The sequence below is a fragment of the Carica papaya genome, chromosome 5 (genome assembly GCF_054855325.1).
Source record: "Carica papaya isolate Zhongbai chromosome 5, ASM5485532v1, whole genome shotgun sequence".
Lineage (NCBI taxonomy): Eukaryota > Viridiplantae > Streptophyta > Magnoliopsida > Brassicales > Caricaceae > Carica > Carica papaya.
In genome coordinates, this window is record NC_142313.1 from 42,213,850 (window position 1) to 42,241,518 (window position 27,669).

General features: G+C 28.7%; 2 protein-coding genes and 1 long non-coding RNA gene across 3 annotated transcripts; 1 reads left to right on the forward strand and 2 right to left on the reverse strand.

Annotated features, from left to right (window-relative positions):
- Positions 1-4,765: 4,765 nt before the first annotated feature.
- On the forward strand, positions 4,766-5,704 carry LOC110806921 (auxin-responsive protein SAUR72). Its single transcript, XM_022031916.2, has one exon. The coding sequence runs from the start codon at positions 4,984-4,986 to the stop codon at positions 5,398-5,400; it is 417 nt and encodes a 138-aa protein (XP_021887608.1). The 5' UTR covers positions 4,766-4,983; the 3' UTR covers positions 5,401-5,704.
- Positions 5,705-16,343: 10,639 nt separating this feature from the next.
- LOC110816979 (uncharacterized) lies at positions 16,344-18,970 on the reverse strand. The gene is made up of 2 exons (XR_002540118.2): positions 18,776-18,970; positions 16,344-16,677 (listed from the first exon to the last, which is right to left on the reverse strand). It is a non-coding gene; the product is annotated as an uncharacterized LOC110816979 (long non-coding RNA).
- Positions 18,971-25,309: 6,339 nt separating this feature from the next.
- LOC110824602 (uncharacterized) lies at positions 25,310-27,281 on the reverse strand. Its single transcript, XM_088221123.1, has 2 exons — positions 26,956-27,281; positions 25,310-26,055 (listed from the first exon to the last, which is right to left on the reverse strand). Exons 1-2 carry the CDS (start codon positions 27,172-27,174, stop codon positions 25,528-25,530), a joined length of 747 nt encoding a protein of 248 aa, XP_088077249.1. The 5' UTR covers positions 27,175-27,281; the 3' UTR covers positions 25,310-25,527.
- Positions 27,282-27,669: the final 388 nt, after the last annotated feature.

The window sequence follows — 27,669 nt, forward strand, 5'->3', positions numbered from 1 at the left end:
CGCCTCTTTTTTCTGCAAATTCCCTTAAAAACAAGAAACACCCACGTCACTCTCTCTTATTTCTTTTTTTTTTTTTTTAAATTAATTTCTGACTCATTTCTTCACTTTTTAATTTTATCTTTTACAAAAATTAAAAGATCTGATTGTCCACTCGCAGTACCGAGACGCGCGCATATGAATACCAACGAAATGACAGTTTTGGTTTGGGGGAGTTAGGTCACGCGCGAGTAAAGGATAAGATAACTGATTTATTTTTAAAAAAAGGCGTAAAAGGGGAATTCGGAGTCACGGAAGTGTACTACGGATGGAAAGAGACAGGTGTCCGGTAATCACGGCGTTCATTGTACGATTTTTATGTCTCAAAAATTAAAAGGTAATTTAAATATTTTTTAATTAAAATTTCACACATAACTTGAACTCAAGTTCTCAAATAAATAAATAAATAAATAGATTTACCAAAAATGCAATTAAAAAAATAATTAATCGGTTGTTAACTTTTTTTAATTGAAGCAGTAAATCTCATGTGTTTATTCTTAATAATGGAGAAATGTTGCACGCACAACATGATTATTATATAAAAATAAAGTTTGTATTTATTTTTTGTTTGGTGTAGTGAGAATAAGATAAATAATAAATAAATATACACGTAAAATTTTTATGTTATTTTACCTAAATAAAAATGTAATACCAAATTAATTTATAAATATAATTTTTTAATTTTAATTTAATGTAAAAAGAAAAAAAAAAGAAAAAAAATGAAATTAAAAATAATTTAAAAAAAAAAAAGTAAAAATTTGGGTTTCATGAGTATTTTTTTTTAAAAAAAATCGAAAACTAGATATCAAATTATAATTTAAAAAAGTTGTACAACGTAAGACGCCCAATCAGAAACCTTGACGAACCGGAGCGCACCACGTAGCAAGGAAGACTTACGCGGTCTCACGCAAGAGGCCACATTAGCGATCCGCGCGCCTGCGATCGGACGGTCCAGATTCGCTCCCGCGCATACGAACAGTCCGGATGGATTCTCTCTCCAAATGCGAACGAACGGTCAAATTTAAACACGATCAACAGTCCAGATTTACTTCCTATTTAAACGCGATCGGACGGTACAGATTCACTCCCTATTTAATCGTGATCGGACAGTTCATATCAAACGCGATTGACGACGTAGATTAAATAGTGGCTGATATAAATAACTCTATTCACACTAAACTCTAACCCTAGCCGCCAGACACCCTCGCCAGAGAAGAAGACTCAACTGACGAGAATGAAAGCTGCCATCACCCTCCGCCGCACCGGAGCCACTTTTGACCGCCAAAATAGGTAAAAATTTCTCTATTTGCTCGGAATTTAATTTTAAACACTTCTATGGCCAAATTAGAGCAAAAGTACCACCAAATTAATTTTATTATTTTTTTATGTTGTTGATATTCTTAATTCCTCGTGATTCTTTAATAAGTCTTTTTTTAAGGCTCCTGTTATTAAAGAAAGAGGCATTTGTACAATTCCTCTTAATATAATACTAATTTATGTTAAATTCTACTATGAAATTACAATTAAATCTATCTCATAGTTTGGTCATACTTGTTAATTTATTTGGTTTTTGTATCCATACATACATGCTTCATGTAATGTAGAATATTAAGGAAAATCAATGTAGTCTCACATCGGTCAAGTAAAAAAATATCTATTAGTTTATATATTTATTGGACAACTCAACCTACTATCACATATTTTTGAATTAAAATTTGCTAGTATTTTCAATTTCACAATTATGTATTTGTAGAATAATACGAAATATTTGATTTGGGTTAAATAAGAAATTAAATGGGTTTGAAATTGTGAAGTTTATTCAAATTTTTATTTAATTTATATTTTGTTTTATGAAATTAAGAAATTAAACTAATGTTATTTTTAATACAAATTTACAAATAAAATTGTAACAATCCTGTAAACTCAAAAAGTGATAAATTATAAATTTAGTGCGTAAACAAAATAAATAGTTAAAATTTACATTTCTTACATAATAATTCAGATTACCCAATAAAGCTACGAGAAATGATCATCCAACGCTTCATACGGAACCATGTCAATACTTGTTTGATACTTGTTATTGTAGACGAACTCTATTAGGAGTAAATGATCATCCTAATGACCATCGAAGTCAAGAACACAAGGTCGGAGCGTATCCTCAAGTGTGCGGACCGTCATTTCAATGATCTCTCACCTTATTCATTGTTATAGAATTGAAGTTTAATTCTAAATAATATAGTATTTTATGAAACTTAGAAAATATTCATAATTAATTACCGATTACTAATAGAGCCGGAATCGGTTATTTATTATTATTTTATATGTTTAACTAATTTTACAGCTTTCGAATGCATGATAATACACTGAAATAATTATGATGATGCAATTGTATTCCTTTGATGCATGTATTACTTGTTTTATATGATTACGGTGTAATTGAGAAATTGAAAACTAAAGGTAAATAGAAAATTATTTGATTAAGTAGATGGATGAACGACAGTTTTACTGGATATCCTGAAATATGATGGATGGACCGGGTACATAGAGAACCCTATCTTGAACGTTGCTTCATACCGAACGGGATATCGAGGTTTGGTAATTTGGCTCTCATACCGGATGGGGTATGGAGACGGCCTGTTTCACCCTTATACCGGACAGGGTATTGAGGAATGATATTTTTTTACGCTTATACCGGACGGAGTATGAAGACTGACCCTTAATTAAAAATGTTCAAAGAGGGTTCACGCGTAATGTGAATATCTCTATGGATATCCATTGATACCAGTATACTGACAAAATGGAAGGTTATTGTTCCGATTGATTGTATATGGAATTATGGTATATATTATGTTATTGACTCTATAAGTTATTTTTTGAAATCTCGCTACAGTAAGTATGTGGTAAATGATTTTATTTATGACAAACGAATTTACTTAAATTAAGAGCTCCATTAAGTTTTTCGATGATTTCTAACAACATTCATTTATGTGTTGGTGAGTACCGTAATATTCTTACTGAACTAGTGTAACTCGTTCTTTTATTAAACATTTCAGATCAATAGGACCATGATCCAGAACTTGATCCGTAACAGAGTTGCGAGTAGGATACCCAGTTGCTTATTTTATGTTTATTTCTTTAATTTTTTATTATTTCTTTTAAAATAATTATTCCGTAATCATATTGGGTAATCTAAATTATTGTGTAAAGAATGTAAACTATAACTATTTATTTCGTTTTTACACTAAATTTATAATTTATCACCTTATAAATTTTCAAAATCGTTACAAAAATTTTATAAAATAATAAAATTATTATAAATGATGCCGAGTGGATGATAAGTCAAAATAAAACCAAGTATTGCATGTGATTAATTCTGAATTAGTCTAATTTTTTAGAACCACCCCTTTAATCCAAATTCATTAACATAAACATTACATAACTTCTTTGGTATAATTTATTATATAAATAATAGCCCCTAATTTTGCCTTTTTAGCCGAAAAGCTAATTTGGAAAAGGGCTGCGGAGTGAGTAACTTTTGACTATGATCTTATCTAATTTAATAAAGTTAAAACTAAAATACATATAAATTCATCTTAATTATTAATTAATTAATAGTTTATTAATTAGAATAATAAATTAATTATAACAAATATATTTTAGGTATCATATCAAATAAAAATCCATGGCGTATCATCATTAGTAATTATCTTTTATTATTTTACCAATTTTTTCTTTAAAAAAAAAGTCATTTTTTTATTTTTTTCTTCCTAAAATCATTCAAAAATTTCAGTTACATGCATTAATTAATTGGTATTATTTTCTTAATCAACTTTTTTTTAATTGTTCTTAAGATAATTAAGAACTAAATCAAAATTTTTTTTTTTATGTACTATCAATTGAATAATCATTCGTAACCGATGATTCTATTTTATTAGTATAATACTTATAAACTCGAAATATATATGAAGTTGTTATTCAATCACCCATTTTGAAAATGTTATGTTGAATTTTTATCTTATCATCTTTAGTTAAAGTAAAAAAATATAATCATTACATATTGTTTATTTCGTTTAAATAAATCATGTTTTATTGGGTTAAATCTAATTTAATCATCATAATATTATTTATATACTAATAAATTAAATAATCGTAGATTAAATATGTCGATAATAAAATATTTATAAAATAATAACTGAAGTTTAAATTTGTAATTTTTAAATAAAATATAAAATTTTTAATTAATAATAAATTAAAAAACTTAAATTTTTAAGAACTTAAAAGTTTTTTTTTATATTTATTTATTATTTACTAAATTTTCCACGGAGCAAAGATATGAAAAAAGGGTGTAAAAACGTGCATGAAATTTCCAAAGTTGATGATTCCAAGGTGTAAGAAAAAGAAAAAGAAAAAGAAAAAGAAGAAGAAGAAATAAATTAGTAAATGTTTGAATTATGGTAAAATAGTAAAAAAAAAAAATAAATAAAATCGTTGGTAAAATATAGAAAATTCAACAAAAAGAAAATATATAGTGAAGTAGTTGACCCGACCCGTTTAGGAGAGCGGGCGAAAGACACCCGCAAATGGAAATATACGAATTAATTACTAAAATAATTTAAAAAAAAGTAAAAAAATATATAATTTTATATTTTTACTTAAAGAGAAATTTCTTGCTAATTGTACCTGTCAAGTACTCCTACCTGTACCTCTCAACTTCCTTCACTTTCTCTCTCTTCATCACCTTTCCATGTGTATCTTCTCTCTCTCTCTCTCCGCCTTTATATAATACAAATTCCTTCACTCACACCCACCTCACCTCCCCTGTCTTCTCCTTCCTCTCCCAAACTCTTCTTCACTCTCACTTTCTCCTTCTCCTCCTCTTTCAAGCTCCATCAGATTCCTCCACTCGGAACCATAGAGGGCTCCGGCGTTGTCTCCGTCAAGGAACGAATGAAGCAGCTCATCCGCCGTCTCTCCCGAGTCGCCGACTCCTCCAACTACAGCTTACTCCGATCCGACTCCTACGCCCGTCGTCCTCGCCGAGCCGACTCCTTCCGATCCGCTATCTTGCGACCTACGCGCCGGTCAGCCGCTCAAAAGAAGCCCGCGGTACCTGAAGGACACGTTCCTGTCTACGTCGGAGACGAGATGGAGCGGTTCGTTGTTAGCGCGGAGCTTCTCAACCATCCGGTGTTCGTCGGCTTGCTCAACAAGTCGGCTCAGGAGTACGGCTACGAGCAGAAAGGTGTCCTCCACATCCCCTGTCACGTGCTGATGTTCGAGCGAGTCATGGAATCTCTCAGTCGTGGCCTTGAGTCACGTGACCTCCAGGATCTACTCGCTTCCTTCTCCGATGAGTTTTTCTGAGTTCGTAACCGCCATTTTTAACTTAGATCTTGGCTTAATTTCCATCGTATGTTATACGTATATGTGTATTTGGGGTAATGTAGACAAGAAAACGAAAACGATCTCGTTTTTTAATTCTCTTGTAAATATACTCCTGCGATCTTCTTTTTTCTGATCAAAGAAGGCAAGGAGAAAACAGAGAATTTTTCCAGGCTTTTTCTTTTTTATTTTATTTTATTTTATTTTTTAAACATATATATTTTTTCAGTTGCTCGGTGTAAAGAAGAGTGGAACAGAAATGGAGACATGAAAAAATTACTTGTTACTTTTTCTTTTCCCCCGATTTTTTCCCTTTTTCTGAGAAAAAAAAAAATTATGTGTTTGGCTGCCGAGAAAGTGTTGGGAAATGGAAATGACTCATGGCCAAAGACTAGATCGATCTGACAGCTGTCCGTAGGGTCTCAAGCGGTGATCAGCGAGAAAACGTTTAAGCTTTTGAGAAAATGATGGAAACAAATTTCCTTTATTTTTTATTTTAAAAAAATTTCCGAGAAGTGATTTTTGCTCGAGATTCCTGTTTGGTTGGTGAGAAACCAATAGGAAAATTTGCCAAATTACAATCGGTTACAGGATTGTAAATGAAGCTAATTAATAAAATAATTAAAAAGGGTAAGGGAATAATTGCCTCTGCATAACTCGTAGAACCTTAATTAATTGCATTAATTATTGCCCTTAGTTGTGCTCGCTCACTCAATTTTATACTAAACAAATTTGAAATTTTAATTATTTTTAAAAAAATCAATTTAATTTAAAAATTAATAAATATTCGGTTCAGAATGAAATTTAAAATAAATTCAAAATTTCTATGTAATTTTATCTATAATTATATATATATATATTTTTTTTAACCGTAAAATATCGAGATTGTTACTAATTTTAAATGCATTTAAATTCTATCAAATTTGATAAATTTTAAAATTTATTATTTAAATTTGAAAATTACTTTAAGAATGATTATATGCTTTCCACGTATCGAAAAAAGAGCGGAGCATCAAAGGCGCGAGAGGAAGGCTGGCTGCTGGTTGGCTGCCGAACCAGCGGACGGGCGCTGCAGTTGCGTACCAGGCCAAAGAGGGAGGGTAGCGTGCGTGAGAAAAGCAAGAAGAGGGCCGAACCGTTGAGTCCGCGGCTAGCTGCTGACATGCAGAGTTGCCGATGACACCACAGATTCAGGTTTGACTGAAGAAGAAGGTACCACGTGCCTGAAGAAATTTGAAAGAGGAAGCTTGAAGGAGGTCCGAATTTATATATGTATGTACATGTATATATATATATATATATGTTATATAAATTTAGTATTTAATTATCTATTTTATAAGAAATTGATAAACTTTATTTATAAATTTTTTTCTTATTATACATAATTTATAAGAATTGTATTTATAATATAGAAAAACAAAAGTATTGAACATAATTTATAAGAAATTCATATATATTTATATATTGCTCTAATTTAGTTATTTAAAGATTAATTAATTGACTAAAAATTCAGATATAAGAATTTATATTAATATCTAATTTTTTTTCTTATTTCATCCGAATATATTTTTATTTTATTTTCGTGTATATATATATATATATATATATATATAAAGAGCGAGTGAATAATTCTTCTAGAAGCTAGTGTAACGTGGGAAGATGACGGGGATGGAGGACATATACGTAATTTTGAAAATTGAGTGAGGGTAAATTAGTCATTACGGGAAGCTGATATTTTTAGCAACTGGAATAATTATGGGATATGCTGTTCGAGCCCGGACGGGAGTAGATTACTACTGAGGAATCGTATCCGTTACAACTTTTTGACTCGTTTATTATTTTTCTTCTTCATTTGTTTATTATTTTTTTAAATAATTATATATATATATATATTTCACGTAATGAATATTATTTTATATAATATATATATATAGGGGTCGAAAATCATATATGCATATATTTATTAAAAAATTATTAATTAGTTTTGATTCATAAATCATTAATTTAATATTTTATTTATGTCAGTTTTCAAATACCAATCATTTTTTTAAAATAAAAAATTAGTATAACATGATTTTTTGTCACATTTAACTATATACATATACATATATGTGTAGGTGACACTTTATCTTTTACAAAGTAGTAATTTATAATTTATTCAAATAATTATTTTTTTATTAGATGGGTTCATTTATATGAGGTTGAAGCTAATTAATTTATTTAAAAAGTATAAATAATTAAAATTTTATAGAACATAGTTACCAAAAATAATAGAATCATTAATTTTTATTAAAAAAATAATAATTTATGATAATTAAATTTTTTTAAATATGTATATATATATATATATATATATATATATTTAGAAAGAACAAAATTGAATAACATTATAAAAATTAAGAAAATAGATATGTTTGATTAAATTAGATAATCTGAAATTAGATAACATGATTTTAAGTTGAAGGGGCTATGTCATCACCTAAACCAATTGAGACCCATGAATCAAGATGATGATGATGATGATGATGATGATGATGATGATGGTGATGATGGTGATGATGGTGATGATGGCAGTGGCTTAAACATCTGACACCTGGCTGACATGATATTAGGTAAGCAGCAGTTGTAAACTAAATTTTCCATGTCATCATGCATCTTCCCTGATTTGGCATTCAACTACAAACAGTTTAGCAATCATATTCATCATGAAGTTTTTCTTCTTCATGTTCATCACATCATGTTTTACATGTATTAAATATCATCATTATTGTTGTGGTTAGTTGATGATAATGATGTTATTAAAAGAAAAATATAGAATATATACAACTTTTATAACACACCCATTAATTTTCTATGTTTCAACACACATATATATATATATATACACACACACATACACACTTATAAACACACCTAGAATACTTGATGAAGTTTGAATTTAAATTTATTTTTGTACTGAAACTTAATTTCATGTAATAGGTGTATATAAATTATTTTATTATATGATTAATTTGACTAATTCGTGCTTGATTTAATGTTATCGAATGAATTATTGTGAATAATTTCTTTAATTCTATATAAATATACTTTTTACACGTGCATGATATTTTAGGCTCGATATTGTATATCGACACTAAAATAGAACATAACAACTTATTGTAAATTCATATACGCAAATATTATACGAAGAATTGTTTATTACAATTAGGTTTTTCTCAGTATACGAAGAAAGTGAAAATTTCTAATCTCATAGCAAACCTGTGGCCTACCCTAATAAATCTTCTAAATATAATTCATCAACATAAAACTCTACGTGTAAATGATGTTCGTTGGTAACATTAATAATATATAAATTGTAAGACAACGACAACGATTCATCTCGTATTAATGCAAATTTTTTTTATGAATAGTTACCATGAAGCCAATTCTTCTATCGTGTTATATTCCGAAGAAAAATGAAGTATGTATGTATGTTCGACTTCATGTCATTTGTTTTCATGTACTGTAATTAGTTAGCTTAATTTTATTGATCTATTAAAAATACATTCTAATTAATGATACTTTTTTTTTTATCTAAAAGAACTTTATTGATTAAGTATTCTCAATAATATAAAACACATACTCATTTACTAAAGAGATATAAGTATTCTGTTTGTAATCATTCACCATCATGAGCCTTAAATAATATTTAATAATAAATACTTATCTCTATATAATATGTTAATAATACACTTATAAGATAATGGTGGTCGTATCAAGTTCAAAACTTATTTGGATAACTTTCATGATGAATATCTTAAGTTTGAAAAAAAGTAATTTTTGATACTAGAAATCCGTACAAGTTAGTTTAGTAAATATATTATCTAACAAGTTCGTATACATTTCTTTCATATCAAGCAAACGAGTGATCAATAAGATAAATTTCATAAATCTTGAATGAATAAAATATTAAATTTCATAAATCTTCATAACAGTCGAAATTTTCTTTTAAGAGTCCCTAAAATTTTTTACCATACTTGAATGAATTAAAATAAATAATTATTCATAAAAAAACATATAGTTCATAATAAATTGCATTATTTTTGTTAATAAAATGTTTAATAAGTAGAATTTATGTCAGTTGAGGCGAAACATGGTTTATATCGGTTACTTGCTAAGATAACGTGAAAAGCGACATTAGTTGATAACATGCAAATACACGATGACGTCTGGTTGCCAATGATAACGTAAGAAAATGAATACACAACGAACTAGAGTATTGTCTTGGGGTTGACTCAAGTCCAACTTAGTCATTTTAGCAAGAAACCATAAGGAAATAAGAAAATATGAGATTTAACACTAATTCTAAAGACTTATTATTATTCATGAATAAGGAGTTAGCGACTGCTATTTTATTAAATATTTTTTCATTAATATCTTTTAATCATTATTAAACTAATAAAAGAACCAAATAATTATTGAAAAATAATTTACAATGAAAAGACCTTTGTAGCTGATGGATAACAAAACCGAAATGAAAGAGTACGAGTCAATGATGACTATCTATATTTTAATCATATTTTTTTTAACTATCGACCTTTTAACAACTATAATAGTAATTTACCAGCCACGTAATTATTAATAGTAAAAGTTTCTTCAAAATATTTGGTCACGAAAAAATGTTCGTTACTAATGATAGTGAGATTATTTTAACTAATAACTTTTCTCGTGTATTTCATCATACATGCATTATGTCACCGAACACCTTTTGTTGGTCATTCAATACCAAATGTCTTATTTCTTTATGCACTTAGATTGAAATACCTTTAAACAATTATCTTAATAATAATAAAAAATTAAAATTTTTAAAAATTAAACGATAAAATTATAAGTAATGTACGTAAAAAATATAAATTAAATAAATAATAAGGTGAACAAAAAAGTGAGATAAATAATTAAAACAGAAATTTATAACTAAAAACTAAAAATGAAATGGAAAAGAGAAAAAAACAAACTAAAAATTAAAGAACATTAATAAAAATAAATAAATAAGAAAATCAAAAACAAGAAAAAAAAAACCATCAATCTTCTATCGTATAGTTTACAGCATTCTTTGGTTTCAATAGCAACAATATGGGCGTAAAAACGACGCCGTGTTTGGATATATAAAATAAAATAATAAGAAAAAATATTTTAATTATAAAAATTTATTGTTGATAGTTTTTTTTTTTTAATTAACCATAGATTATTTAATCTTATTAATTTCATTAATCTTTCATGAAATTAACCAAAGTTTTATTTGATCTTATATTTTAATAAATATATTTATCATTATATAGTTGTTTATATTTATATATTTAAATATAATTACAAAATTTTACTTGATAATAATAAATTATCTTATAGTCAATATGTAGTATTAAAATTTAATGACTAAAGTGATAAGGGATGGAATTCAATATTTTATAAACTTAAAATTATTTTTTATCATCTTTTCTTTTACCTCTAATATATTTATTATTACGGAGATTTTACGTATAAATTTTTATTAATTTAGAATCGTAAATAATTTTTTTCCATCTTATTGAAAATAGAAAAAGACTAAAATACCCACTAACTAAAATTTAATTACGTACATTTATTTTTTTATTCTTACAAAATTAAGTAAATTAAAAAATAATAATATATTATACCTTGCTGAAATAACTTTAATCGAATTTCCGTATAAGATAAATTTGTAGTATTTTCGAGAACACCGACAACATCAGCGTAGAAAACATTTCGAGTGTCGACACAATCATAGAATCCTTCAAGTCAAAAACTCCGAGTCATCTTGTAAAACATTCCCAACGACTTGTACAAAAAATTCCAAAACGTCAACAATTTATAAATATTTTTATTGAAATAATAAAAATTAAACCACATATATTTAATTGTAAGAAAAAAAATCAGATATATAATTTTAATTATTATAAATTCAAATTTCATGATCAATAAAACCATATGTACCCAAGTTTTTATCATCTAAATTTGTAACAACATTTTTTAGCAAATGGAAATTTCATAAGAAATAACATAGATTTAAATAGTGTTTAATCGATTAATAAATTCTTAGCTATGCATGGTACTCACATTTTCATATATATATATATATATATATACATATATACATATATAGATATATATACATATATACTAGTTCAGAAGATATAAAAACAAAGTCGACGCTTGAATCTGTAGAAGAAAAAACATGGTGATGGACCAGATGCAAATTAGTAAACGTTCAAAATTACAAATCAATGTATGACTTTGACTTCAACAATAGCGATTTTATATGATAATCACACCGTCATATAGTCTATATATATATATATAATCTATGGAGCTGCTGTATATATCGAATTTTCCCAACTTATTTATCGATGAAAAAAAAAAAACCCAGTTTTTTAAATATTAATATAATTATTACATATAGTTGTTTGATAAACATTATATTATTATATTATATTATATTTGGTAGGGAGTTGAATATTTAAATGAGGGAAAATGCAGTTGGTATATTCTCAGTGAGAATTTAGCAGAAATAATTAAAATTAATTCTAAGTCAATTAGCCTCTCAATCTCGTGATCATATACATTTGAAGGTTTGCAGATGCTATCAATGATTAATATAAAATATAAAATATAAAATATAAAAGATGTGAAGATGATATCTTGTATGGCAGCAACTGGCAGAATATATAAGCTGTTTACAGCTTATGAATCATAACCCATAACCCTAATATATAATATAATATATAATATATATATACATTTTATTCCTACTTAATTATTTTTATATCTTTTAGCCAACTAGCAAAGCTATAATTAATTTATATGTCATATAAAAATAATAATAAGTACTAGTATTTGGTGAGATATCATCCAACAACAGCAACCTTCACGATGATTGGCTCTCGAATCATGAGATTCAGATTTTTGAGAACTATAATTATATATGAAATAGTTTTTAAAATCGAAAAAAATATTTATTTTTGAGAACTATCGTATATTTTTATTTTTTGTCACTTACTATACAGTTGAAAAAAAAAATTATAATATAATTATCTACTTACATAACGATATGAAGATAAAGTTATAGTAATTTCGTACTTTTAAGGCTTTTTAGGTTTTGAAAATATAGGGAATTTTGATCACCGAATGAGAACTCCTTTATGAAGGTTAGAAAATTTAGGTTAAAACGAATGAGAAGGATGAAAGCATTATAAAATGGTCTCCGAACATATTTTTCATCTCAAAGATCATAATTCTTATGTTCGTATGAGAGAGAGAGAGAGAGAGAGAGAGGTTCATTTGTAATTAGAATAATAAAGCCATAGGGAAACCTCAAGGCTTTTCGAGACGTAGTTGAGGAGACAATTTTGCGAAATATGCTTTCCCATAATATCATGAGATAAATCCAAAAGATGAATAAGTTAGAGACATATTAGAAGATTATAAACGACAAGATTCATTTTACATATATTTTAATAGAAAAAAAACTAAATTTTAAAGTAATTGCGAAAAGTTAAGGTAGTAATCATTAAGATTTCAGTTAAGTTATCGATCTTATTTTCTAAAATTACATAAACATAGAAACTCATAGAATGATTAATTCCTTAGCGTTGAATGTGACTGATACTGTGAAAATTTCGAATGATGTTCAAATACTATCTCATTGATTAGATATGAAAATTATATTTTTTAACTTGAGAAGGTCGAAATCCCGCTCACCTTAGTTTTGAGCAAGAATCCAATATCTGTCCTTAGTATCCTGTAACGAATATCAAACCTTATAAATTGTTAAAGTAATTAGTTATTTGATTTGAATGGATCATATCATATTTATATATGACATACATAAAATTCGACTTTAAAAAATTATTATTTCTAAGAATTAAGCTTGAAAAAGCCTTATAATGATCGTAATTGAGGGTCGTAGATGTCATTAAACGTCAACTAATCTACGGTAGAGTAGGTAAATCAAATGAAGAACAAAAACTTGGGGGAACGATACTAGTCTATAATTTCAAACTACATAAGTGAGTTCAATACTTTGTGGATTTCTAGATCCCAATACACCCAATGCCAGATAGCTGCCAAGAAGCACAAGCCAGAAAACACGATATGCGCTCCGGCTACACCTTCATAACTCCAAAGACCCGGATTCGTTATAGTCCCTCCTGTAATACTCCAACCGCCCCATGCATGCGATCTCAAACTTGTATCCGATATGCAACATGTGAATGAAGTGAATGGGTCAAACCATGTGACAAAGTTCAACAGCTCCTTCAAGATCACTAGTGTGGTGCAACATATTATTTAAGTATATGTATAAACGACGTATATATATATAATCCCAAACAATCTCTAGTAAAGGGGCAACAAGAAGCAAGCCCATCTAAATTATTTGTATGGATTTATAATATATTATTATATATCGGCTTTAATTAGGTGTAGTTAAGTCAAATGGAAAACATATGTATATGGCGCAAGTAATGAGGAGACTACATGTGAGTTTTAAGGCATATACGCGTTCACGTATACATGGGAATTCATGGAATTAAAATATTATTTGATAAGTTGAACCTAAAAATTATTAATTAAAAGAAAAACAAGTTGAATATAAAATTGCATTGAAAATAAACTTCAAATATAATACACACATATATATATATATATATATATATATATATTATTTCAAAGGATAATGTTGGATTGTCATTTTGACGCGTGCTAGAACAGTACTCTCTTGACCTTGATTCGCGTTTAACTCACATGATACCATGTTATATTATATGAACATGGTCTATATCTAATATATATATATATATGTATGTATGTATATGTTTTTAACTCTTTTACTAATTAATTATTATGTAGAACTATAGTTTGAGAAACCAAGGTGTGCACATATATATATGTTCTTGGTGATTTAACGATAATGAAAATTATATATATATATATATATATATATATATATATCTTTTAAGTCTTTTACTAGTTAACTTATTATATAGAACTATAGTTTGAGAAACCAAGGTGTACATATATATATATATATATATATATATACACACATACGTTCTTGGTGATCAAGGATAATGAAAATTATATACACCAATATACATATATATGTTTTTAAGTCATTTACTAATTAATTATTATATAGAACTATAGTTTGAGAAACCAATGTGTATGTGTGTGTGTGTATATATATAAATATATGTGTTCTTGGTGATTAAGGATAATGAAAGATTTTGATCCGAGAATAAATGGGTGAAAAGTGTGGGAAGAAGAAACATGGGATGGTGTGAATGTGTGATACGAACCACATGGGTTAATGTGGTTTTACATTCATTTTCAATAATTAATTAATTAATTAATTAGTTAATTGGGAGATTTTCTACAAACCCATAAGTTAATCACTCTTTTCTTTCAATTAATTAATTAATTAATTAATTAATTGATCATTTGAGTCTTTTGGGTTTATTCAATGAAGATGTGTTCTTCATCACTTCACATGTTGAACAGAGAACACAAGCACATGAGACCTTTATTTTTTTAAAAAAAAATTCATTGAGATATCAGAAATTTATGTACGACATAATTCTCATAGACTTTTCTTGCAGAAAAATACAAAATAATTCTGAAAATGACAATTTATTATTTTATATATAGTTTTTAAAATTATATTAAGTATGACTAAATAGGCCGATTTTAACTCTGAATATAGAAAATTCTTATATTTGTTCTAGTAGTTTCTTTGATAAAAAAAAATTTTCAAAGTACATTCAAAACTTTATTTCCATTCTTCAATAACGACAGAGATGTAATCGTGATGTCTAATTAACTCCTCAGTCTTTTGTTTTTGTTTTTTTTTGCTCTTACTGTAAATGAGTATAAAATGTTCATCGAGTTTTCTTACTTTTCTTTTTTTCGTCAATCCAATGTTGCTTGTAGTAGAAGACGTCGAAGGCGTGATTTTCTTTGTCGTCTCATCTCTTGACGTCTTTCTTTTGGGTTCAATGATTCTTGTTCCACCAACACTATGAAGTACTATTTTCTGAAGCAATATTTCTTTTATCTTATACCAGAAATTTCTTTTGACCCTTTTTGAATTAAGGAGGAAATAATGAGGACCATTTTGCAGGAGTCGATGTGTTTGCCCAAACGAAAAGCGGTTTAGGACCGAGCAACATTCGAAAAATGAATAGAATGCTTTTGAACAAGTGAGTCCATAAATTTAGCGATGAAAAGAATGTGTTACGGAGACAAATTACATGTGATGTGCATAGGCACGAGGTATACAGATTCATCCGGGGGGAGAGTATTTCCAAGAATAGTTTGGAAAAGGTGTTGCAGGGGGGCTTGATAGTGGGGTTCAACTAGATCGCCTGCTTATTCACCCAAACAAGTGGGAGGAGGGGGAAGGATGAAGATGATAACTTCCATGGAAACTGATTTTAGGATTAGAAGCATAGACGAAACACGAATAAATAATACTTAAAAATGGTTTACTAGATTCAAAGATTGCACGTTCATTTCGGATATGAATCAAACAATATCTTCCACATCTAGTCATAGTATCAGTCGGTCAGGGAGAAAAAGAGAGCTGTGCTTATATCCCATGTGTGCTTGAGCATAAAATTGTAAAGGTGTATCAATAGTTACCCGGATCACTTAACCCCTGCGGTGACCTTGTATGGAAGTTTTTTGACAGGTTTGTAGTATAGGTTAGCTCTGGTTTGTTTTAGTTCTTGATCTGAATCTCTAATATTAGGAACAAGATATAAGAATAATTGGGGCAAGTCAAGAAATTGGGTAGACTAGAATTCCAAAGATGGTGAGAGAAAAAAAAAACATAGGTAAAAGATAGTGAAGAATTGACGTTCTAACAAACATCCTTTCAGAATTAAGATTATAGTCCCTTAAACAATAATTTCTTTCTTGGGACTTAAATTATATTGATTTTCTTCTTCAAAAACTTATATTATATTAACTTAGCTCTTCAGGAAGCTTAACATGAGTGTTTACGTTAAAAAAAAAAAAAAAAAAAAGGCATGAACTTTTACATTCTTGTTGTAGCTATGAAAAGGGATATATCAAGAATGCATGACTAAACTTTTGCTTAACCATGAAAAGATAGATCAAGAATACATTACTAAACCATTCAGACATGGAGCGATCGAAGGATGTGACCCGGATGCACCAGCACCTGAATTTGCATTTGCTTCTGAACTGCACAAGATAATAAACAAGTTGAGGAAAAGGTTGAAATAAACACAAGTAGACAAAATCATTCAAATACGTATAAAAAAATCCTAGCTTTCTTATCTTCTAGCTCATTGAGGACTAAAATCTTTTCCTCGCTTTGATACCAGAGTAAAGTAGATGCATATGAGTAACACCCTTTCTAAATGCACATAGAATTACCATGATAACATACTACTAAAAATTCAGTAAAGAAAAGGCATTTATTGGAGATGAAAATTTTGGGGGATGGATGATTGGCGATAAACAGCCTTCAAGTGTACTCATACTCATTGTGTTCAAACTTCAATGTTCTGTTAATCATTACTGGTGCTACTTTCTTATTGAATCATCTCCAGCAATGTTGTATCTGGTTGATAGAAAGAGGTGCCACTATCAGGTTGAAGAAAAGTAGAAGTCATTCCAGACTCCTTTGCTCACGGGTCATGGAATTTTTAGATTTAGAATGGAGTAGTTTACCGAAAATTGGTGACTCAGAATGTATTTTGGAAGATCATGGAATCAAGAGGTTCTGGACATATTGAATTGCAGAAGATGTGAATGTAAGAGATATGACTGCCAAATCTTCCTCATCACCAACTCAGCTCCTGCATCCGCATCACCCCTCCAGATCAGCTTATTCCAGCCCACCAAAGAATGATTCCAACGGCACAGATAACAGAAAGCGTCCTTGTGTTTGTTAGCATCTGACCCGCTGATTCTCAGCTAAGGTGCCACTAATGGTGTTAGCTGCCTCTTGTCTCATTTTGTTTTCTTGCTCTGTATTCTCCTTGCTGGTTAAGTCAGTCAATGTATAAATATAACCTTGAGGCTATCCCATTAATATAACAAAAACACAGCTCAGAATTGTCCAGCTGAAACACCCAAAAAATCCAAACTTTATTAATTCTCTAACTGTGAATGCATGAATTTAAGCACTCTAAATGTTAGAGCTCCTGACTGGTGCTAAATGTTTAATTTGGTCCATGGAAAAAGGAAGGGTGTCAAACGGAGAAATTTTGGGCTGAGCTAGAGGTACCAGAAGGCATTTGGATCTCCCATTGCTAATACGTGGCAACTCAACATGATTTTTGTTACAGGCAGAGTGTTCTAGGACCCACCTTTGCCAAGCTTGTGCAGACAAGTTCAAATCTTTTCTTGTCTGGCACAATCTTTTTCATTTTTCCTCAACAAAGGTATATAGATTTGGTCTAATATGAGGGAGAGGCCCTTATTCTCAAGGATGGATAGACTTTGGTGCCTCCTTGTTTTGAATTACAGGTTCCGGGTTTGCTACAGAAGCTTCCTACAAGAACCACCTTAGATTATTTCCCTTTATGGTCTGGAAGCAAATGACAGTTGTTGAAAGTTCTCTTTAATAAGTGGTGGGGTGAACTCTAGGTGGATGGTTTCTCTAAGTTTTCAGTATGGCTAAAACATTGTTGAATGTTAAGAGCATAATAAAACAATAGAACAGGAAGGCTTTTGGGCATGTTGGGAGAAGAATATTAACCTTTAACTATAGTTGAAGTTGGATAAATCTGATGCTAAAGGCCGAGTTGAATTACGACAAGAGAGAAATCTCGTGCAACACCGCAATGGAGCCCACTAACTTAACCTTAGTGGAGGAAATAGCTCAAGAACATTAAACTGACTAAACCTTGTAGATATTTCAACCTACAGGCGATTGGCCATACTGCTAATATCCAGGTTATTATCATTAAAAAGAAGCCATTTCAATCCAGACATCATGACATCCATAACCAAATCAGAAAGTAGCTTCAAAGAAGACGTGCAGTACCTCAGGCAAAATGCTAATACACTGTTTATCACCAAGAAGAAATCGAATATCCAATTTTACAAAAGCTTCAACCCTAACCATACAGATTGTATAACTAACAAAATAGAATACCATGAAGAAACATAAATAAAGAATCGAAACAAAACTATACTTGCATTTCATCCAATATCTATCAGTCACAACAATTGAAAACCGCAAGCGCTTAATCTTCATCTCTTAGTTACATACTAATCTCTACGTTTCAAACGATTTGAGCAATAATCTTCTTGGGAGGAAATCAATTACCCATTTCAGAGTAGAGGATTGGTGAAACATATTTTCCAATTAGTCACTGGAAGAGGCTGCTATTTCTCTCGTTCGACCTCCTGAAATTCCATGTACATTCTCCTCTTTCCCCTTCTTCGAGCAGAAGAGAGAAGAAAATAAATCCCCTAAGCCCTGAATGCTCTCCCTCGTTCGCGCTTCACACCAGCCCTAGTCTGTCATATTATATTGAATTAATGAATTTTTAAAATTATTTTTTTAATTTTACTCTTATTAATTAATAAATTATTAATGTTATATATCTTATAATCTTAATTTATATTTGCTATTGAGTATTATGTTTAAATATTATTTAAATTTATTTTTTATTTTAATTAATATTTAATATTTTTTATTAAAATTTTTAGAATTTAAAAAAAAAAAATTACCTATAAAATAGGAAGCGGGTAAAAAATTTTATACCAACTTAAAATACAGAACTGAGTATAAATTTATGTTCTTAATATAAATATGAAGATTAACATATGTACTTCGTGTTAAATGTTAAAGAAAAACAAGTTTGATTGGTCTATGAAAGCTACTCGAGCATTTTATAAATCTAACCCACGATTGCTCCACTTAAATGAATACTTTTTGGTTGAAAATCAAATCTAACTAATATAGAACTGATCCAGTTCCAACGCATAAAAATATAATTTTTTTAGCTTTCATTATAATATTTTCCTTACGAATCACGATTCGTCCGTGCGAGAATGAATTGTATTTACGTCATCTCTCTCTTAATCAACTCTAATCAATTTTTGTTTATTCCAATTTCTTTCGCTTTTTAAATTAATATATTGATTAACAAACGACACGAATCCGTAGGAATTAGGTTCATTTTATCTCTTCATTCAACTATTTTCAATCGTTTCAAATCGAAATGTTAGTGTCTGAATTGATCTAAACACGTATCGTTCACTATTATATAGATAGAACTCTACATATCTTAACTAATCAAAGGTAAATTTAAGATCTTTTTTTAACCTTTGATACTTACAATCAAGCTCAAATTTCATTATAGGCCCATGAAATTTGCCTTGTGACATTCTACATTGGGCCTTGACATCCAATCCATCACATGGAACTTAATTCTTCTTTTTAATTCTTTTTAATTAGCAATTAAGTTTATTATTCAATTATTGTTCATTAAATATTTGTATATAATATGATTGAATCATATTAACCAATGTAATTATATTTTAAGAAATTCAAATTTGATTATTATGTTGATTAGTTTTTATGTAGTTCAACTAAACAGGAAAAAGAATCCCAAAATTTTAATTTAAAAAAAAAAAAAAATTGGATATGAATATAATTAGACATTCTAATATAAATATAACTCTTGCTTTTTTGGATATTGAGCTAGTTTGGTGGATGTGGGTGCAACTATCTTTGATAATGAAAAAAATCATGTGGGCAATGGATGATACATACATATATATATATATATACACACACACATGCATAAGTATGATATATAGGCATGACCTTTCAATGACATGTGTATTATATATATATATATATAATCAATACCCATAAATGCATTTTCAAAATAAGCTCCAATAAATGTTGATGTATAGACACATAATAAAATTACATTTAGGGAAAAAAAAAAGTTTAATAAAGGCATCCAATCATAATGGTAAAAATATAAACAGAAGGATAAGCATACACATTAAATATATTAAATTGTAAGACAAAAGGGAAGATGTATCAGACAGAATTAAATTAAATTAAATTAAATTGAGTAGGCAAATCAGAGAATAAATTAGGGTTTTTTAGAGGAAAATTACAAAGAGACATTAAAAACTAAATAAGTGTAGAAGGGTAGGTAGGTGACTTTAAGGGCCATGATAAAATTAAATTCTCATTTAATATGAGTTAGGTACATACATTAATGAATTGGTATTGTAAATGGCTTTAATTATCCTCATGCAATCAACCATAAGTTCATCATTTGACAAATTTGTAGGTGAATGCAATTTTCAAACATTTATGTAGGACACAAATTTGTTTTTGCACATCATTATCCAATTTTTTTTTTTTCAATATCGTGTAGTTAGGGTTTGATGTTACTTTAATCCGAACGAGACCAAATAATCTTTAGTCGATGAAATAAGAAATTGAGAAAATTTATTTATTTTTAATTCAGTTTCAGTCTCAATAGAAGTAAGTCGAATATTTTTTTTGAAAAAAATTGACTTCTTCATAGAAAAGCTTTAAAAAATTAAATTAAATTTCAAATTTAGATTCAGTCTGTTTCAATATGGTTTTCTATTTAAACTCCGTTTGGTATTCAGTCATTAGTAGCCGTAACTCTGAGTGATAAGCTCGTCTAGTTTTAAGATATACACTAGTTAGGTTCATTCAACTCAAATATGCTACGCGATAACAATATAAAATTTTAAGTTAAATTCGAAGAAATTAAGATCATTTTACAAATAATATATTATCTTTTTGATGGGATAAATAAAAATAATGTAAGATGAAAAAGTTTGCTTGGAATGGTAAGTATTTATATCTTATTGAATATATAAATATTTACATCTTTAATAAGATATATTTGAATTCTATATGGACTTTTAGAATAAATAAATAAGTAAATAAAAATTTTAACCCTAATTTTATATATGATCGACTAAATGTTGCAAGTACATAAGTAGCTTTTAATATGGTAAGTCTTAATCAACTAACTAAAAATTTTCTTATCCCACGTAAAATCTCTATGAACTTTTAAGGAATCAAGTGTCGGGACAAATTATTGGAATGAAGTTTAAAAGTTGTTGATTTTTCTCATGCAACAACAACATAAATTTATCCACCATCACAATCGTTTTTAATAGAAAATCTAGACGATGACAAATTTTTTTCGGGATTTATTTTAATCGTAATAGTCTAAAATTAATATGATCGAGATACAATTTTATATTGAATCAAATATTTAAAAAGAGAACGATTATGAATTTCTTAGAACATGTAGATATTTTTACTCAAAAAACAAAACTTAGTGTTAATTTAAGTAAAAAAATTCATTCAAATACTTATTTTAAATATATTTGTAGTTATTTTTAGTATAATATTTTTATATTTTGTATTTTAGATCATGGTTACTTATCTAAGGTACCTATACACTAAATATTTGGATTTATATTATTTAAATATAAATTGCTGAATTAACTAGTTATTTTAGTTTCTACATATCTAGTATTTATTGCTATTAATATTATTTTGAGTGTATATATATAATTCTATACAATATAAAATTGAGACAATCACCAAACTTCATTGTATATATGAATAAATACCAATCTAATATAACAACCAAAATATCGGTAGGTAAAGTATTTACTATACATTTTCTACATTATTTTTTACAGAAATGTTCAAAAAAATAAAAACAGAAAATCAAATTGAAGGATAGAACAGAAGCATAAGCAAGTAATATATTTGATTTTAATTAATAATTTTAAAAAATTACAGTTAACAAAAAATCAAAGAATAACCAATGAGATTGAATATGTGACTTTTATATAACATATAATATCACGTACTTGTGAAAGTTAACTTTATAAAAAAATTACGTAAAAAGAGACTTTAAAAAATATACGATTTTTATCAAGACATAATGTAGAGCAGCATGCAAGATGAACCGAATCCTACTCCATGCAATGTAACCACGTCTCCCTCGTAGATGAACAATAGCAAAAGGGGGGAATATTCTTAAGCAAGGACTTACTGATTCTCCATGTGGAATTGTTTTGGGGTGCTAGAGAGCCCCTCCATTGGGGTGAGTTAATATCAATATTGATGGGTCGATGAGAGGTTCTAGTTGCAATGTGATTGGTACTAGTATTCTTATGCATGCTGAACTTCACGGGACTATTAGGGGACTTTAGCTTGTGCGAGAGAATGAGTTTCATAACTTCATCATTGACCTAGATTTTTTATATCTTATTAACATTTAGAGAGTCATAAAAATATTCGAGCTTGGTTGTGGACGAAGAAAGGAGGTTAACGGATCTATTAAATTGGGATTAGAATGTCAAAGCCTCTCACGCCCACAGAGACAACAAAGTTTGTACCAACCAGCTTGCTTCGAAAGCTTATCTTGTATATAAAGAGACTCTAGATTATCAAGGCTCCCTGACAACCTTAAGCACATGCTCTACTTTGATAATTGTGAAATGGCTTAGGCTAATCTTATTAGCCACTAAGTGCGCTTGTGACTCACAAAGAATTTATTAAGTTACCTTACCATTTAAATTGATCATTAGTTACAAGGGACATTCATAAAAAGGTATTGTTGAAAATATTATACTATTTAAAAAATAATGACAATCGTTAAACATCAACTTCATATTAAGACAAACAAGTAGATGTAAACTATACCTAGGGATACATATAACATTTTCAGGTTGAATTAAGGAGTAAAAAAAAAGTTATGCTTTTAGGTAAGTCCTTTTTTAAAAAAAAAATTCTATCTTTTATAGTTGCGTAAAGAAAATTATCTTTTACTAACAAAACTTAATCCATAAAATTTTTTGCTCACAGTGAAAGAAATGTTTATCTAATAAAAGATATACATGCTTAATCAAGTGGGGATATATAGCAACTTAACTAATCACTAAAAAGTCATGGTTGACAAGCAATTAATAAAATTGATTGCCTACGAGTGAATGATATCTCTATTCATAGGGTGAAAAGAGAAAGTTTTATTCCGTAATGGCTATATAAATACGAATGAATCTTTTAAATAATTGAGTAATCTAGTCTTCTCGACTAAAAAATCTACAATTTTAATGTATAAGTCAACAAAGTTTTTAAATAATTTGAGAAGATCGTAAAAGTTTATGCAATAGAGAAAAACTTGTGATCACCCACCTAACTATAAAAAGAAGCTATACCATCTAATTATACGAGAGAATACGCTTTTAAAATCATCTAAAATGAAATTTTAGTTTTCAATAAAATCTCATAAAATATAATGTGTAAAAAATAAAAAGATTGAATATAATTATTTAAAATAAGTTAATCAATATATAGTTCATAAAATTAATACATATGTAATAAATATATCAACATGTAGTAACGAATTCCCCATAGAAATTATATATAATTTTATAGTTAGACACCGAAAAAAATAGAAATTAAATTGATCAAATGCTTGGATAAAACTTCCAAAATAGTGTTGGAAAATGTTGTGAAGTAGCTGGCTATTTCCAACTAACCTATTAGACCTTTCCCATGGTTGACAATGAAGGGGAGATTTATTACTGAGTTTTGTGTAATAAATTATAAACTAATAAGCAAAAAGAGGATTTATTTAATAATTTAATCACACCATAATGTTATTGTTATGCTAGAATAATTATACTTAAAATAAATGCACAATGTTTGAAGTATTCCATCATCTACAATTTTCATGTAACTATAACTAGCAATTAATGATAAAAAAAAAAAAAAAAACCAATTCGGGTTCACATTAGGGATGATAAACGAAAGCGGGTTCGGTGTAGATTTTACCAAATTCGAACCCGATAAGCATGTAAAAAAAAACTTGAACCCGTTTTGAACCCGGGGGCGAGTTTGAATTTTTTTTTTTTGTGTATTAGATTTGTAGATTATCTAATCCGAATTTGTCCTACTAATTTTATTATATTAATAATAAATATGATTATATTATTTCAATAAAAATTAAAAATATATTCGTTAAGGTAATATATTTTATTAATTACATAAACTTAGTTATATTTCTAATACTAAAAATACATTAAATTGTGAGTTGAGTTTGTACGATTTTGGAAGGTTAAATCCGAATCTATTCCGATTTGTTCGTCTTTTTCTATAATTCAAATCCAACTTGATATAAATCTACATTTTAGTTAAAAAAAAAAAAAAAACTCGATATAATTTGAACAGATTGAACTAAATTAAATTAAATAGAAAATTTCATTCCTAATTTACATAAATCACAAACCCAATTGCATAATTGAATTAATTGAGAAATTGATCTTGCATTTATATATGAATATATATATATATATATTAATTAACAATCATATTTCCTGCTTTTTCTTTTTCTTTTTCTTTAGAAACTTGATTTCTTATTTTATAATTTTAGATCTAACCTCACTTAATCCTGCAATTAAAAGAGTTATAATTGGCAGAATTATGTAAACCACATTAAAGTCTCAAGTAAATGCAGTTCAATTTAAATGGTGGCTTAACACACAAGTTGCTTATTCAAGTCTCATGGAGTAATCAATGTCATGATAAGTGATGGTCAATCAACACTGTTTTCTTTTCTCAGTTGATTATTATATTTTTTTTTATTAATATATTGATTACGTTACAAATAATATTTAATTATTAAAATATATAAATATCTGTTCGAAATAGATACTTATTTTTTTAAGATTCATGTAAAAGTAAAAAATTTTAAATGAAGAAATAAAAAATATCTAACGAGATTGAAAATTTGGTAAATTTATAACCATTAGAAAGCATATTGAATGAAAGAAAATTCATGAATGTTTTGATGTCTCTATGCTCCTAAAACATGATATAAAAATTTGTTTGAACTTAAACATGGATTTTTCAATTTACAAAAATTTTTATCCTTCGCTAACATCTGTTTTTCTCGAAGACTAACTTTATCTATCATTTACAAGATCAACACGCATCATCATCTTCACCGTCATATATTTTTCTAGTTAATTCCCTCCAAAATCTCAAATGGACATATTAAGATCAATGCGAGGCTTCTTGGTTGCAGGCAACGGAACAATGGAATTGCATCTCGGGCACTTGGGATTGTTTTTCGTTATCAACACATAAGATAAGCACCCGGGACACCCTACTGCCACGGGTAATGCCAGTAACTTCTCATCCTTCTCCTGATCCTCCTGAGCTTCCCTAATTGAGGACGACGAAGAAGAATACGACGGTGACATTGATGATTTCCCATGAGGTGATCGTCTTTTGTTTGGTTCCTTTTCCGCCCTCTCGAGGGCAGATTTCACTTTATCAAGTGTACAAACGCTTTGATAATTGGTTGACGAGGATGAAGATGATGAGGACACTAACTTGAGCTCCAAGGTACCGTCGTCAAAAAGATTTAATAAGGGTTTTGCCGGAGGAGATGGCGGGAAATTTAAATCTTGAAGCCGAGGAACTGTTTGATTGGGTTGGTTTTGGTGTCGATATTCTGTGGATGGAAGATTTGAAGAGTTGCATCTTTGCAAGTAAACCTTTCCTGACTGTAATCAGGAATAAATATAACAAAACGTTAATGCTTCAAAATATCAATAAATATAGATCCAATTAATACTATATTTTTTGTGAAGGAAAATTCAAAATGGAATTAATTGTAGAATTTTACGTGTGTGATGTGATCAGAAAATTAAATACATAGGGATTCAATTCAACATGAAAGTAGTAAATACGAATTAATGAAGGCGAACAGACACCATAGAAAATTTTCCAGCAAGGAGAAAGTGAAAAAGAAAAATTACAGAGATGGTATTTAGGGTTGCAGAGAAATTATAATGGCATTATTTAATAGAAACACTAAAATCATACTTCTCAATAAGAAAACTAGCGCCTGTAAGAAGAAATTTCCAGTTCGTTCATTGAAAGAATTCGAAGAGATATTAACAAACTCTGTTTGGGAACCAAGGAAATAAGCAATTGAATTAAATGAAAACCTCGTAGAAGAACCGATTTACTGATTTTCTTCTTTCCTTTTAATTTTCTCGCAGTTTCCCACCAATCACCAAATACAAAAATAAGCACAGCACTTAAATCTCAAAAAAAAAAAAAAAAAAAAAAAATCCAAATACATACCAAACAGAAAATCATATCAAACCGACGATCAACAGAAACCAGAGGAACAATCTATCGTATTAGAGATTTTGAACCAAATTTTCAAATAGGATCAACAACAACCAGAGGAACAATCAATCGTAAGACAGATTTTGAATCAAATTTTAAATTAGTGTAAATGACATGTTGTCTTAGTTAAATCCGTCAAAGCAATAACTGACAAGCGAGAAAAAAAAAAAAGGGAGGAGGAGTTAATTGACTACAAAATTTTAACGATCTGATATTCTTTTTCTCGGGAAACAAACAGTAAGACAGTAAAGAGAAAACAAACAAACCTTCAAGTCCAGACGCTTTTCCCAGCCAGTTGGAACCTGCAAGTCCAAGTCAAGTTCCTGAGATTCATCCTTCAAAGACTCATCGGTACCATCAGTACCGCCGAGCAGGTCTCGAGTGATCAACGCCGTCGATTTTCCACCACTAGATTCATTCCCGACCGTCCGATCCTCCTTGTAGCCATTGACTACTCGAACCAGAGAGCTAACCTCGGCGGCCATGTCAAGAGAGTAGCTCCGGGAGAGAAACAGAGGAGGAGGGTTAAACAGGTGGTGTTATATGGTATTAAATAGAGCAATATGTACATGTGTGAGGCACATTTAAGCGATTTAATACAGACCGTTATATATATATATATATATAGATATATATGTATATAAATATTATTATTAGAAATTGCAATAATTAATAATTAATGTAAAATTTTGAATTATTAGATAAGTTTGATTTAATTAATTAATTAATTAATTAATTAATTAATTAATTAATTAATTAATTTATTTATTGACCAATTGGTTACATTTAATGTATGCTTATTTAATTAAGGTAAGGGGAAGAGTGCGGGAAGAGAATTGAAGAAGGCATTTGCATTAATTGCTTGGAAATACCACTAGACACCTTTGGCTCTTTTGTTAAGAAAATTAAATGAGTATCTAATTAATTTAATTAATTAATTAATTATTAATTGAACATTTCCTATTATAATAATCATTGTA